The sequence below is a fragment of the Panthera leo genome, chromosome B2, assembly GCF_018350215.1.
Source record: "Panthera leo isolate Ple1 chromosome B2, P.leo_Ple1_pat1.1, whole genome shotgun sequence".
In the NCBI taxonomy this organism is placed as follows: domain Eukaryota; kingdom Metazoa; phylum Chordata; class Mammalia; order Carnivora; family Felidae; genus Panthera; species Panthera leo.
Genome location: NC_056683.1, coordinates 114,269,016 through 114,285,112, shown reverse-complemented (window position 1 = coordinate 114,285,112; position 16,097 = coordinate 114,269,016). Strand labels below are relative to the sequence as shown.

At 35.5% G+C, this 16,097-nt stretch overlaps 1 protein-coding gene across 1 annotated transcript; it reads left to right on the top strand.

Annotated features, from left to right (window-relative positions):
• The first annotated feature begins 2 nt into the window (after window positions 1-2).
• On the top strand, window positions 3-12,907 carry KIAA0408 (KIAA0408 ortholog). The gene is made up of 5 exons (XM_042939786.1): window positions 3-137; window positions 5,347-5,709; window positions 5,799-5,878; window positions 7,854-9,174; window positions 11,887-12,907. The coding sequence occupies exons 1-5, from the start codon at window positions 3-5 to the stop codon at window positions 12,058-12,060; spliced, it is 2,073 nt and encodes a 690-aa protein (XP_042795720.1). The 3' UTR covers window positions 12,061-12,907.
• Window positions 12,908-16,097: the final 3,190 nt, after the last annotated feature.

The window sequence follows — 16,097 nt, the reverse complement described above, 5'->3', positions numbered from 1 at the left end:
CCATGGACCTGCATAAGCAGTGGGAGAACACAGAGACTAACTGGCACAAGGAAAAGATGGAGTTACTGGACCAGTTTGACAATGAAAGGAAGGAATGGGAGAGTCAATGGAAAATCATGCAGAAGAAGATAGAAGAGGTACAAGTTGATTTGTTTTGAATACATTGAAGCTTAAAGCTCAGAATGAAAATTCTGTTTCAAATTTGTGTTGTATTGGAAACTATTTCTCTTTTCCTTATTCCGCCTAAGAGATGCATGTCTCAGTGATATTTGCTAGATCAAAAATAGCAGAACCTTATCCAGTGGTATCCAAAGGACTATGCTTTTTTATAGCCCTGCATGAAAATTAAGGACTTAAAATGTCAATCTAAAGTATATCAATTTATTATTTTCTGACTGAAGTGCCTTGGTATCAAAAGTGAAGTATGTATTTTGCATGAGTTTTCAAACACAGGGTCCAGGAGGAAAATCTAAGAAAGGCATAATTGGTGGAACATATATTACAAATTGGGCATTAAAATACAGATCTTTCTTGAGATGATTTATGGATGATATCTACTAAAGGAAATTACATATTAGATAAGTCAGTATAGTCAAAAGGAGTGCCATATATCAAACAGAAAATGGCAGCGGGCGTGATATTTAATCTGGCAAAATGTGCCGGATTTATTGGCACGTTTGTGAGGAAAGGGTTATGAAATACGACGTGCCGTGACTCTGATACAAACAGCCATTTTATCCCCATTAACCATCCCTCAGCTTGTTGGCCCTGGAATATTCCCTCTAAGTGTTTACATTGATGTATTTTTTAAGCTTGTTTCAACTGAAAATTATTTATACTTACCTTGCTTTCTTCTAGTGACATCCATGGTATTATATGGTTTGTGCACATTGCCTAAGTGATTATTTTTAACAGACTCTTTGGCTTTTATTCACAAGCAATCAAAGCTGGTGCTTTATGTGTTTATAGCACAAATATTTTTTTCATTAACAGCCATGTAATTGGTTGTGAATAAAATATAAATTGGCACACTGCAAGGAAAAATTAAAAGGGGTAGCTATTAAACTGTTTCTGTAACATAGAACTGAGAAGGCAGGTATGTAGTGCATGATTATATTAAAAGGAGACTCCACTGCTCATACCTCTATAGTTTGGAAAATGTGTTTTGCTTACTCTCTTAACTCGTTTACCCAAAGACTGAGATTGCATCAACAAGGAGATGTCTAAGTCAAATAAGAATCCAAAATTCCAAACAGAAACCTGAAGTCATGGGTCATTAGTTCCCAAAGGCTTGGAAAGTCAGTTAGTAACTCAGATAAGTCTAGCATCAAAGCAAAAAAATTTAAAGGAGTCAGGATTAGTCTAGCCTATTGTTTAAGCCATGTAGCTAAAATAATCTGCTGTCTGGTTAAATATTTTAAGGTCAAATAATTATTCTGAAAACTCTGTAAATTCTATCTATGGTAAATATTACCCTTTTGATTAGTAGGCATTAAACATATTTTAAAAATAGGATGATGGTTTGTAGAAATACTATTCCTTTCTGCATCAAGGAGATAGAAGGCTGTAATATTTTTTTCTTCATCTTGGATAGTAACTGTAAGCTATTTATGTCTTACAGTGTGAAATATATAGCTCCATTACTGAGAATATGTTTGGATAATGTGCTTACCCCAGAATACTGATAGACAATGCTTTCTAATACCTGAATACTAACATTGTGCTCCCCTTATCATTCTAATATATATTTTTCTACTTCCAACTTTGTAGCCTGTGAGAATGTACTTTTAATACAACCATCTTGGAATACCTGGGTGGCTCTGTCGGTTGGGCAGTCAGCTCTTGATCTCGGCTCAGGTCTTGATCTCAGGGTCATGAGTTTGAGTCCCACATTGGGCTCTGCGCTAGGAGTGCAGCCTACTCAAAAAAATATATACTCATCTTACAGGCTACAAATGGGGGTAAAATAATTTTGATGAAGACAGGAGGAAAGTATTTTCACATGTCACAGAGAATCAAGACATTTTTTAAAACTAAAATTAATCAACACTTGAGGGGCGCCTGGGTGGCTTGGTCGGTTAAGTGTCCGACTTCGGCTCAGGTCATGATCTCACGGTCCGTGAGTTCGAGCCCCGCATCGGGCTCTGTGCTGACAGCTCAGAGCCTGGAGCCTGTTTCAGATTCTGTGTCTCCCTCTCTCTCTGCTCCTCCCCTGTTCATGCTCTGTCTCTCTCTGCCTCAAAAATAAATAAACGTTGAAAAAAAAATTAAAAAAAAAAAACATCAACACTTGAAAAAATTATATAACATGCCACAAGCATAACAGACTGTATTTGTTTAGCATATATCACTAGGTTCTGTGTATTAATTCAGACACAAGTTTTTAAGCCAAGTACTAGAGAATTTTAGATTCCCTAATGTGCACATGTAACCATAGTGATTCCAAGTGATATCTTCTAGTGAGAGGACCCAGTGTTGTGTATTAAGATGCTAATGATTCTTTGCTCAGCCACTATCCACAATCATTGCATTTGCTATTGCAGAACCAACATGTACGTACTTGGATCATTTGAAACCTGGACTAATCCAAATAGAAGCCCTAGATAGAGTTCTTATATACCTGGGATTTTTTTTTTTTTTTAATCATGTTGCAATTTTTCCTATTTGTTGCCTTGTTTCAAATAATCAGATAACCATTGACAATTTTTTGGGTATGAAATAACACAGATTTCCTTATACAAAATAAATTTGTTTTTCATCAATAGCATGATATTATTTGCTTCTCCATACCTCACTTAAATCTCAAGAGAATTTAAGGTGGGATATAAAATGTTATATAAGGTAAAGTATTTCAAAATAAAAAAAAAAAGAGATGAAGACAGAAGGATTTTATGTGAAATGCATGCAGCTAGCCTTTCTAGTAACTAACAGAAAAATTGTCAGAAACATATTTCCCAATATTCAGAACAAGCAAACCTATTTCCCAGACATAGCACTTTTGTTCCTGATTTTGAAACTAAAGCAATTTTGTTTTTCACCCATAGCTCCTCAAAAAAAAAGAACAATGTCACCAATGTCATGATAAGCATCCTTAGATTCAACAACTAAGGATTCCCAACTTTTGTGGGTTGCTTCTTATGATATCTCTCAAGATCAGCCCAAATCATAATGCTCACAATAGCTCAGAACAAGTAAGTTTATGAGGGCTAAAACAATTGAATCATGGCTATAATTTGATGTTATCCTGAGATTATCCAATGATAGATATGTAAGTATCCTTGGAAATAAATATATTGTATATCCTTCAGACACCAATTATGCTTAGTGCTTCCTTCATCTGAGATTTGGGTAAATATTGAGCAGCAATAAATCTTTTGTTATACTCCTTGACTAAAAGATGTCTGTAGATATAGGTTGTGGCTATAAAATGTAGTCATTTGCTTCAATAGTTATCTGACAGAAGCCTTTGAAATTTGCCAAGCTTTCCCACAACTCAAGCCTGAGGAGAAAGCCACTTCTTCTATTTAGGGGTAAGCTGAGTGCATGCCTGCAGATTAAACTAAACTTTCATCAAGAAATAATTTGGGATGGGGGCACCTGGGTGACTCAGTCGGTTGAGTGTCCGACTTTGGCTCAGGTCATGATCTCACGGTTCGTGAGTCCAGGCCCCACGTCAGGCACCCTGCTGTCAACATAGAGCCCACTTCGGATCCTGTGACCCCTCTCTCTCTCTGTTCCTGCCCTGCTAGCACTCTCTCTCTCTCAAAAATAAAGAAACATTAAAAAGAAAGAAAGAAAGAAAAAAAAAGAACGAATTTGGGATCCACTCTAACATAGACTGAAAGATAATAAAGCCTTAGAATTCTAATATCACATAGCACAGGGTCACATTTGTTTTAATCAAGGTAAGAAATCTTTTTTGAATGTGTATAGGCCTGCCATTAAAAAAATCTTAGTAATACCTAGTGTTATGCCCAGAATTTGTGATCCCCAAAGACCACCGGGGAGCCGAGTCCGATGCAAAAGCAAAGAGCCTTTATTCGAGCTAGCTCGAGCTCAATCCCCTACTTGCACCGACGCAGAGGTGAGATACCTGGGAGAGAGAGCGAGTTTCAAAAGGACAAAGGTTTTATTGGGACCTAGGGGCAGTTGGTGAGATAATGGCTGTGGCCTCAGCCGATTGGCTGGGGAAGGGTCAGAGTCCTGTTAGGCAGGTGAGCAGGAGGTTACTCAAGGGGAGGACGCATGGTCAAGGTGAAGGACACAGAACAAGATGGAGTCGGCTGGCGTAGGCCCACCCTTTCACCTGGTAAATACCTCAGTAACACCAACATAACTTCCAAAGGAAACATCTTTTGATTTCACAATATCTACTTAGGCAATGAAATGAACTGACATACTATATGATATTGTCAACTATTTAGACACTGGAATGTTGGCATACAAGTGCAATCATGCATTTTTTAAGCATTAATATCAGTTAAACTCTTGCTTTTCTCCAAAAGCAGTTAGAGAGCATGACTTGTATGCTCTCTCTCTCCAAAATAAATAAACATTAAAAAGAAAAAAGAAATACTACTCCTGAGATCATGATTACACTATGTGTTAACTTACTTGGATTTAAATAAAATTTAAAAATTTTAAAAAAAGGAAAAAAAGGGAAATAATGTGGGATCCACTCTAACATAGATTAATAGATGATCAAAGCCTTAGAATTCTAATATCACATAGAACAGGGTCACATTTGTTTTAATCAGGATGAGAAATCCTTTTTGAATGTGTATAGGGTTGCTATTAAAAAAAATCTCAGTAATTCCTAGTAATACTTCAGTAGCACCAACACAACTTGCAAAGGAAACTTCTTTTGATTTCATGATATTGTCAACTATTTGGCATACAAGTGGAATCATGTATTTTTAAAACATCATTTTAATATCAGTTAAACTCTTGCTTTTCTCTGAAAGCAGTTAGAGAGCATGACCAGTAATTGATTCAGGACATTTCAACTTGGTAACAGTGCTTCTACATCATCATGATGTACCTCTATATACATTTATATAGATACAAGTTGTTTGTTTGTTTTTAATTTTTGCAGAGTTGATTTCTACACAAAGATACAAAAATTACCATCCATACCTTGACCTACTGAAATTAGTCTTTATGGTTCATCCAAGTTGTTCTGGCTAATCACATTTGAGAAGCACTACTCAGAGGCATGAACATTAATACCCCAGAGCAGTATATCATGAAATGGCAAAGAGAACTCAGAATGGTGTGCTTAGTATCAAAAAAAATTGACAAAGTAAACTAGGGGGAGAAAAAGTTTTATCTTTGCTTTCCTTACAGCTTTGCCATGAAGTAAAGCTTCGGAGGAAAATCAACATGAATGAACGTGCTAAGATCCTTGATCATGATAGTGAAAAAGCGATTCAAGATAAAGTGGTGGAATCTTCTCCAAATTACCCCAATTCAGGACAATGCGAATTTACAGGGATGAATCACGGGGATGATCTGGAAAAAGAAAATAAAACAGAGCAGAGCTTACTCCGTGAAGGAAATCAAATGTGTAAGGAACAAAAAGCAAGAAAAAAGTCAAAAGTAGGGATTATGGATCCTTTGGCCACAGATAACCAAAAACAATGTGGAGCGTGCCCTGGCCTGAGGCCTTCCAGGGTAGAGGACAGGAGCTGTTCTGGCGCCCTCAACACAGTAAGTAGGACTGTGATTAGCCTAGAACCGTTTCTGAAGAAATACTTACATTTCAAAGTGCTAACATGCTATTGCTTATATGTATAAAGGCTCTGGAAGAACTTGCGAAAGTTAGTGAAGAATTATACAGCTTTCAAGAAGAAATCCGAAAGCAGTCTAACCACAGAAGGTATGCTGGTACATCTATGATTATTTCATATCAGAAAATCAAGAAAAATATTGTTTTCAGTTAAGGAATCCCAACTGCCTTTTCCTTACACTTTGTTAAGTGAGAATTAACAATGAGTTATTAAAGTCTGTTATCTTAGATAGGAAATAAAAACCTTAATTGAATATATCTCTGTTTTTGATTTTTAAACCAAATCTTCTCATTCTTTGTAATTTGACTGTTAAGAATATTGTACTCTTTTGGTATTTGGTTAAGATATACTATGCATAATACATTAACAACTATATTCTAATGTAGTTCTTTTTCATTTTGAGTGTTTGGCCAGTGGAAGAGCCTATAGCTGGGCTAATCCAGTTAAATACACCTGTAAAACATGTCAGACTTAACAATGTGGAATTTTAATTATATGATGATGTTCTACTGCAGTCTTTTATACCTAAGAGTCGTTTATTTCTCTACATTTATTTGGTATATAATGGAAGCATACATAATTCTCAACACAACATATTGTAAATATGTGTACACACACATATAATGATATTTTAAAAAGCCGTTTCAATTTAGAAGCACCTATATAATTGTAAGTTTTCACCAAATTGAAAAATAAATTGGTATGCTCTACAAGGTAAGTAAAGAGAGATTGTTCTAGGATCAATATTTATCTCATAGTGAGGGAATGTGCTTTTCTTAAAAAGCAACAGCAATGTATACCCATATTTTTCTTTAGCTGTTAAGAAGCTCAGAAAGAGGGGCGCCTGGGTGGCTCAGTCAGTTAAGCGTCCGACTTCAGCTGAGGTCACGATCTCGCGGTCCGTGAGTTCAAGCCCCGCATCGGGCTCTGGGCTGATGGCTCAGAGCCTGGAGCCTGCTTCAGATTCTGTGTCTCCCTCTCTCTCTGCCCCTCCCCCGTTCATGCTCTCTCTCTGTCTCAAAAATAAATAAAACGTTAAAAAAAAAAAAAAAAGTTCAGAAAGAATTTTTGTATTGACCTCAATAGATTTTCTCATATAACCATGTTTTATACATAATTTTGCCCTCTACCTGCCCATTTCACTTTTGCCTACCATTCTCTACTAATAAGTATTTATCTATACTTTATTGTAATCTGTTTCATAATACTTTACAAGTTGAAGAAATATAAATACTATCTATATTTATCAGTATGATCAATTAACTTTAATTGACATTGTTGAATTTATATTGTTGCTATATTTAGGTTTTTTGTTTTGATTAAACTTAGAAAAGACTCACCTGTCAATTTTCTTTTACAAAACACACCTGGTATACAAGTTCTCCTTGCTACTCCATAAACTTTAGAAAAAAGTTCAAAATCCTTAGTATGTAATTCAAATACATTACAATGTAACTTAATGTTTCTTTCATCCTCCACCCTCTGCTTTATGATCCATCCATACCAAAGTGCTCCCTATACCTTGAAGAGCCACCCTATTTTTATTGTGGCTCACTTTGCCCACATGATGCCCAAATGACATCTTCCATTTGGTAATACTTATGTTTCACTGAACTTTTATTCAGATTTCTGTCATACTTCTTAGCTTAGAATGTCATTTCAAAGTCAAGAGAAGGAACTTGAGCTCACGTGACATAATGAATAGGAATTGAGCAGGTAGAGCAGAGGTAAGGAAATGGCTGGAGAGAACCCATAGAAATGGAAATCCCAGTAGCAGACACTCAAGAGACTACACAGTATAGTCTAAGTGTAAGAGACAATTTGAGAATGTAATGGAAAGATAGTTTGGGTCAGACCATGTAGGCTGTGAGGGCAGTACTGAGAGGTGGACTTGATCCTACAGTAAAAGGACTTGGGGGTTTTGACTAGAGAATTTATATGAAAATGCTGTTTGGGAAGTTGTGAGTCCTTGTAGCAGAAATTCATTGCTTATGCCATGGTTTCTTTTGAGAACTTGTCCTAAATAAAGTTATCACTAATATATCTTGTTTTATAATTGTTTAGAATGAAGTCAGATTCTTTTCTTCAGGAAATGCCCAATGTAATTCATATGCGTCACAGAGACCACATGATCAACGATGGCCAGGGCATTCTTCCAATTGATTTAGAAAAAGAAAAGCAGAAAAATAGAAAGAATCTGAGCTGTTCCAATGCGCTCCAAAGCAATTCTATGAAAAAATATGAATTTGATACAATTGATCTGCAAAGAAATGAAATTCCACCACTTCCTCCTCCAAGAAGCACATCTCGAAATTTTCCCAGCTCATTTTCTGAACAAGCTCATGAAAGTTTGAAGGACAGTTTAGACCACAACAGCCACGTGACCCAAGAGGGTCAAGGTGAAAGGAACTACAGTCCTGATTTCCTTTTGAAGCTGTGTCTAAATGAAGGGAAGACTTTGAAAGATGGTATCATGTTCCCTTTGTTGGCACCCAAAACCAAAATAGATAACCAGCATCCATGTGATGAAAGTGTTGGACTTGGCATGTGGTCATATGACACAGGGATCAGTGCAAAAAATAGTCCCTCTACATTGTGGTATCAGAAAATCTGCTCTACTCCCAATAAGCCAAAATGTGAAAAGATGATTCCAGATCATTCTGCTAAATCTCATCCTGATCTTCATATAAGTAGTGACCGTAGCTCTTCAGTGACAGAGAGCAGTGGGTCACTTAGAAGTTTCAATTGTGACTTTAAGAGGACAACTAGGAATGAAAAGCTGGCAGCAAAGACTGATGAATTTAACAGAATTGTATTTAGAACAGATAGAAATTGTCAGGCAATACAGCAAAATCAAAGCTACTCAGAATCATCTGAAGATCCTAAGCCCTGTGATACCTTAATTACTCATATAGGTAACATATCAGAAAATGATGATGTGTCTGATATTCTGAAAACCAGTGTCCACGTGCCCGTGCCTGTGCCCAAAGAAAATGTGCCTGACAATCCCACCAAAAAATTCACAACAGGCCTCGTCAGACAAATGCAGGAACACATGAGTCCTAGCAGTTATCGGAGTATGCTCCAAGAGCATGACTGGAGACCAAGTAATTTGTCTGGCCGGCCAAGATCAGCTGATCCTAAGTCAAATTATGGTGTTGTGGAAAAGCTGCTGAAAACCTATGAGAAGTCAACAGGGCCTGCATTGCAAAATTCTAAATGCTTCCAGGATAATTGGACCAGATGTAATTCTGATGTCAGTGGTGGGTCCACATTAAGTCAGCATTTACAAATACTTCAATTAGAACAAGAGCTTCAGCAAAACACAGCTATGTATGGAGCACAGCAAGTTAAACGACGAGTAGATTGGAAAAAGATAACAGAGGTGAGAAAACAATTAACATATGTTGGTAGAACTGTGTCCATAGTTAGCAGTGGCTCAGAGTTCAGTCAATTGCCCATTTCTATAAATAAAATGTAGGCACATATTTTGGCATCTTCTTAACTTTTCAACCCTTTATTTCTGAATAAGCATAAACCTTAGGACTGTAACTCAACATGAACTTCTTAAAATACAGTTTTTAAGACTGGGAATAGTACATGACAACTCTTTTAACATTCTGAAATGGGACAACATAAGTAAAATAAATGGGCTTAAGAACCTCAAGAAGATCAAATGTTTGTTTTAAGTTTCTTTCTTGAAAAAACATTCCAAAAATGCATGGATTGGTTTATAGAATTTTATTCTTCTAAAGTTTTTATATTTTTAAGAAAAGAGTATTGGAAATATTTTTAAAATAACTTTTCACTTCTTGGCCATGATTACTGCAGTCATTCCCAGCATTTGATTCATTTTCCTTCTCATGGGATTAGTCACATGAATGTGACTATGGGTATAACACATCATAAAATAGTGCCTCATAGAGTTCTCTTATTTGTGGAGCAGAAAGGCAGTACATGGAAATAAAATTATGTTATAGCTTAAAATTTTTTAAGGCCATTCTTATTTGTGTAAATCCTTAGCATGAAAACTGCTCCCCCAAAATAAGTATTTAAATAAACAGTTATTCTTTCTTTGTTCCAATTTGTTCGCAAAAGAATATATTCTTTGTTAGTTATGGGAGAAAAAGAGGTGGAAGAGATTGGTGTTTACAAAAAAGAGCTCTCCAACAGTCCCTTTTTATGCATGATTTACAAAAAGTTACATGGTGACATATTGTTATCATTTGCTAATGCTTCAAAAAATCCTAGTTTTGCAAAGTGCAGTGTGTGTGCAGCATAGTTTTAAGCTATGCAGGTTGCCTTCTTCTGGTGTAAAAAAATTATTTTTATATGGCTTTCAGACTCCATAAAAATATCAGTTTGGGGGTGCCTGAGTGGTTCAGTCCGTTAAGCATCTGACCTTTGATCTCACCTCAGATCTTGATCTCAGGGTGGTGAGCTCAAGCCCTCCTTTCATGCTGGGCGTGAAGCCCACTTAAGAAATAAAGTTAAAATAAATAAAAACATCAGTTTTTATCTATTTTATCAGAAACCTTGCCTGTTTGTACAAGGTACAAATAATTACCCTGCTTTTGTATTTCTCTGTGTTTCAGTTGAGCCCATAAATACCTGGAAAGCCCTATAGCTTCAGACGGCAAAAGGAAACGTGTTGTAAAATAACCAGCCAAATATTGATCCGCTACATTTTTGCACTGGTCGAGAATTTGGGAGGGGTCCTATAGTGTAGATTCTTAAGAGTAGTTCTTCATCCCCTCCCTCACCCTGCTGCTGGTGGAAATTTTAAAAAAATAAGATTCCAAAGAGAGAAAAAGAAAATGCAGATTATTGTCATAAGAATAGAGACCATCCTCACTACCCATCTCAGCTGAAAGAGCACAGGCTTTGTTAAGAAGGTCAGTAATAATACTCTGGTATAATATGTGTCATGGAAGCTTTAAAAAAATTTTTTTTTAATGTTTGTTCATTTTAGAGAGTGCAAGTGGGGGAAGAGCAGAGAGAGAGAGGGACAGAGGATCCCAAGCGGGCTCTGCACTGACAGCAGCAAGCCCAGTGCAGGGCTAAAACTCACAAACTGAAAGATCATGATCTGAGCTGATGTCAGCTGGACACTTTGAGCCATCCAGGTGCCCCTTTTGAATTTTTTAAATATTTTTTTAATATTTTTTAATGTTCATTTATTTTTGAGAGGGAGAGAGACAGAGCGTGAGTGAGAGAGGGTCAGAGAGAAGGGGAGACACCGAATCCAAAGCAGGATCCAGGCTCTGAGCTGTCAGCCCAGAGTCCCAAGTGGGGCTCAAAACCAGGACCCTTGAGATATCATGACCTCAGCCAATGTAAGACGCTTAACCAACTGAGGCACCCAGGCACGTGAATTTTTTTAATTGCAAGGGTCTAAGAATGTTTTTCTTCCATTAAAATAGAAAGAGAGAAAACAAGGAAGAAATGAAAGAAAAGAAAGGGAAAGGAAGGAAATGGTTTAAGTCTTCAGATAATGACCAATAGAGTGATTCTTTATTAGCATTTATAATAAAACTATATTTTAAAATATGTTCATGATAACTTTGAAACTTGAGAAATAGTAACAACAGCTCTTGGAAAAAAAGATAGCATCAGATAAATCATTTGGTGATCTGTGTGCAATTTTGCTTATGATTTCTGAAAGTTCCAAAAACTTGACATAAATGAGCACAGTTTCTCCTGTGAATTATTATCTTTTTGTTTTTAATAACACTAAAATATCCTAATATCCTTCTAAGAAACATTTAGAGCTCCATCATCAAGTTTATCTAACATAAACTTTTGAATCCTGAACTCATCGTTTTAAAAAATTGTTGTTTTAAAACAGTTGTATTAAAATTTGGCAATGTGAAAAGATCTACAAGATTATCAAATGTCATATTCCATATTAAAAATGAACTGCTTTGATTAAAACATTTAAGACCACAAATATTAGACAATTACCCTCTTTAGTTATTGATGCTTTTACTTGCTTATAAATATGCTAATACATTAACCCTGTAGTTGGGATCCATAACATATTAAGCCCATTTTTTGTGCTTGTATAGTGAGATAAATGTCTTCCTTTGTCTCCTAGGAATCCATGGCAGCGAAATCTTCACCTGGAAAAGGATTTTCCCGACCTGCTAGACCAGCAAATCGCCGTCTCCCATCCAGATGGGCCTCGAGATCTCCATCGGCGCCCCCCGCCTTGCAGAGAACTACCCCCAGCTATACCTTTTCTCTGCAATCTGCAGCATCGATGGTCTGAGTCTCTGGCCTGGATTGCTAGATGACAAAAGTCCTAATTGCCAAACAGAGCATTCTGAGTGTTTACAGCCAATCCGGTCTCTTCTCTGTCTTTCAAAATCACTGGGACAGACAGTTTAAATCTTAACTTCCCATCAGTCTTCAGTGTTTTTAATCTATGGAATAATTATCTTCCTGTATTTTGATTTCTTAGATCAGAATTTTTTAATGCCATCTTCATTAATTTGCCAGTATGATTTAAGTCAAAACAATGTACTATATTGTATATTCTATCTTTCTTGCAAGTGGCAGAAAGCAAGGTTATGTGCATGGCCATGTGTTTGTAGGTGCATGTGTTGAAACAGGAAGTATCCTAGTATGTACTTAGATAAGAAAAACTTCTGTGCTAGTGTTGACTTTGAAATTATAATATGTATACCTATATATTCTTTGTGTTTATTTAAAATTTTTGAAAATATACAGTACTATTTCTATTTTGTATACCTTTTAATAGGTATCCACTTAAGGCATTTGAGGTACATATATTAACTAACCACTTTCTTGGTCCCAACTACATTGAAAAATAAGAATTATACACATTAATAACACTTGGTAGATTTCTATATACAACTCATAGTTTCTTAACCAATGTAAGGATGGACTAATGCCATTGATCTCCTTGTTTATTCTTTTAATAAATAAAATTGTCACAGGTTTAATAGATCAGACTTCCAAAGCAAACATAAAATGTTCACAAAATCTTTTGTATATCATTTGGTAGTCTATTATGGCTTTAACCGTGTACTTGATCCCCAGAGCCACATCATGAGACTGCCTTAGAAACAACAGAACTTAAAAATGAACTTATTTTGTCAACTTCAGTAACAAATAATCCTTAAATAGGATATGAAAATAAATTCAGTTATGTTGAATTCTACTTTTTTGTTAAATTGTAGTAAGCTGTTAGTTAAGCTCCTTCATTTGAAGTCATATTTAGAGGTAAGTCATTTCCTTTTTTTTTTTCTAATTTTCTCTAAAATTAGTAGTAAAAAGCTAATTCATCTTTTTATTAACAGGGAAGATTAGAAATGATATTTCATTGAGAGCCAAATTATAATATATTTCTTATAGTGTGCTACATTAAAAAAAAAAAAGCCTTAAAGTAAACTTTGGCATCCATGAGTAGGATAAGGAACAGAAATGTGTATTTTGGCCACAGTTTACACACAGTGAACATGTAAGATCTATGTTGAGAACTGAAAGAAGTATGAATGCTGAGGTGTTTGGAATTCTACATGGACGATCTTAGAAGCACCTTTGCTCTCTCTGGTCTCTCTATAAAACCAACTTCGTTAGTAGATACTTCTATGTAAGCTTTTCTTTTACTACCAGAAAGGTTAAGAAATTCCTGTGACATAAGCACCCATGACCTTCTTCTTATGATATATTCTAACAATTAAGAGTAATTCATTTCATTATACATCATGACTTGAGGTAAAGTAAATAATTTCCAAATCCCAGACTGCCTTAAAATGCTCAAGACTGTTGCTTGATGATGGACAGATTTGTACTTTCCAATAAGGAGAGTTTATAGGAGTTGAGCTGAATTAAACTTCTAGAATGTGAGGATGGAGCAGATGGTAAGTAAAGGCTATAGATCCATTCTTTTTTGGAATAGTTTGAGAAGAACAGGTATAAACTTTTCTTTAGATTTTGGTAAAATTCGCCTGTGAAACCATCTGGCCCTGGACTTTTGTTTATTGAGAGTTATTGGTTACTAATTCAATTTCTTTGTTGGTAATTGGTCTGTTCAAATTTTCCATTTCTTCCCTGTTTCAGGTTTGGTAGGTTATATGTTTCTAGGAATCTATCCCTCTCTTCTAGGTTGTCCAATTTGTTGGAATATAGTTTCTCATAATATTCTCTTATAATTGTTTATATTTCTGTGGTTGGTGTTTAGATACACTCATTTAATTCTTGTTTCTTTCAGGAATATCCTTTTCCATAGGAAACCTATCAGAGACAAGTAACCTAGATGCCAACTGATGTCATTTATGTTTTATGCTTTTCATCTAGAAGTGGGGAAACACTAGGACAATGGTAGTTTTTGGCATACAATAATAGACCCGCTTGGAAGGTGCTGCTATGCCACAGTGGAAAGACTGCCCGAGAACTGGGCAACATCCCTGCTCCCCTCCATCACTGTATCCCAGGTAGTCTGATGTGGATCTGTAGTTCCTATCTTTAACTACAAGTCAGAATATTGAGGATTTCTTTAAAAAAAAAATTAGATTCCTGACCTCATTTCATATTTACTAGAGCAGAATTTCCAAGGGTGCAGGGTGGGAATCTGGAGTCTTTAATAAAACAATAACAACAACAACAGCAACAAGAAAGCAAAATATCTAATGATTAGAGAGATTTGGAAGCAGTGACATTGATGCCCCAATAGATGGGTACCATTGGGTAGTCACATTGTTTCCCTGGGACTTGCTTTTGTTACCTATAAAAGAAAAGGATTATATTATCAGGCATACAATTTTAAACCACCTTTTCTATTACCATTTGAATGAAACAGTGGGACATATTTTAACACCTTCCTATGTTGACTAAAATCATAGCATGGTAGAGTTTAAAACTAAAAACTTAGTATATAGTCCAACTCCTTGATTGTAACGATAAACTAAAACAAAAGTTATTGAAATATTCTGTTTTCTCTTTTAAAATATTTTATAATTTTTTATGAAAAACCTATCAGGTAAATGGCAATTATCCTTGAAAAATATTTTTTTATGTATTGTGATTTTTAACTGGTAGTTTTTCTACTTTGGATGAGCATGTTCTTCCCAACAACATACCCTTCATTATGCTGTCATTGCTGGATTTAAGACATTTGTCAACGTTTCAGAAATATTTGCTTAGAAACACTTGTATTAATAGACGTTTTCCTGAGCAGACTATTGGGGAGAAAACTTACATTATTTCAACTGAGGAGTCTGCTCTCAGAAAGGAATAAGAACAAGGCAGAAAAAGTGCTTGAGTTTTTGTGCATGTGTGTGTGTGCACACAATCCTTGCACGAGTTCTCTATATTGCCTTATCACCAAAGCCAAATATAAATATGTACATTATGTTTGCATAATTCACTTTATCAAAAATTAACCTTAACTTTCATTTGTTTTTACGTAGACAATGAAGATGACCAGATATTATCATGCATGATTTACCTCTACATAGAGGATTTAGCCAGACTCCATGTCATTCTGAGAAAATATCTGGACCTAAAAAAAGAATCTGCTTCCTTACAAAGATTTTTAAAATTATTTCCAGGCATAGGCACATTTATTGACAAACAACTACTTGACATTAAAATCTCCTTCAGTGATTGGAAGTTATCAAATAAAATAGATATGGAAACACCTGCTGTGGCATGTACATACATTGAGAACATTTTGATTTTCTTCCTTTTCTATAGTGATCTCCAGTAAAGCCGAAAGTTTTATGAAGTCTAAAATCACACTTAAGCCTAGCTTCTCTTAAAATATCTCTACATAATAAAATCTAAAAGCCACGTCTGTATGAATTCCTGCACCTGGCCACACAAAACCCCATATGATTTCTTATACCAGACAGCCACTCTGCCCATTTAACCACTTATTGAATTTTTGTTTCAAAAATATTACTCCTTTGAAACTTGCCTTTACATGTGGAATTAGTTTAATTATTTTTAGATAGATTCAGATTTCTATTATAGTACTATTTTGCTTCCAATTCTGCATGTTTCTTCTTCAGTAGCAAGTATCATTATTAGAATTTACAACTATGACATGCTTAATATAGCACATAATATGGTCTTTCAAAAAAATTGGCTTCATAAAGTAAAAAAATTAAAACAAAAAAAAGTTGGGGGGCAGCTTTCATGCAAGTGTCTACTCAACATTTTTCATGCAAGTGTCTACTCAACTGTAGGAATTTTTCTTCTCATAAAAAATAATTTTTGTTCCAGTGAGGGAAAAAACCAAAAAATTTAAAATCTGATACATATTGCAATGATCTTATT

Coding starts and splice junctions, on each gene's coding strand:
- KIAA0408 (XM_042939786.1), top strand. CDS start 3: ATGGACCTGCATAAGCAGTGGGAGAACACAGAGACTAACTGGCACAAG. Junction 138..5,346: donor TGCAGAAGAAGATAGAAGAG/GTACAAGTTGAT, acceptor CTTTCCTTACAG/CTTTGCCATGAAGTAAAGCT. Junction 5,710..5,798: donor GTTCTGGCGCCCTCAACACA/GTAAGTAGGACT, acceptor ATATGTATAAAG/GCTCTGGAAGAACTTGCGAA.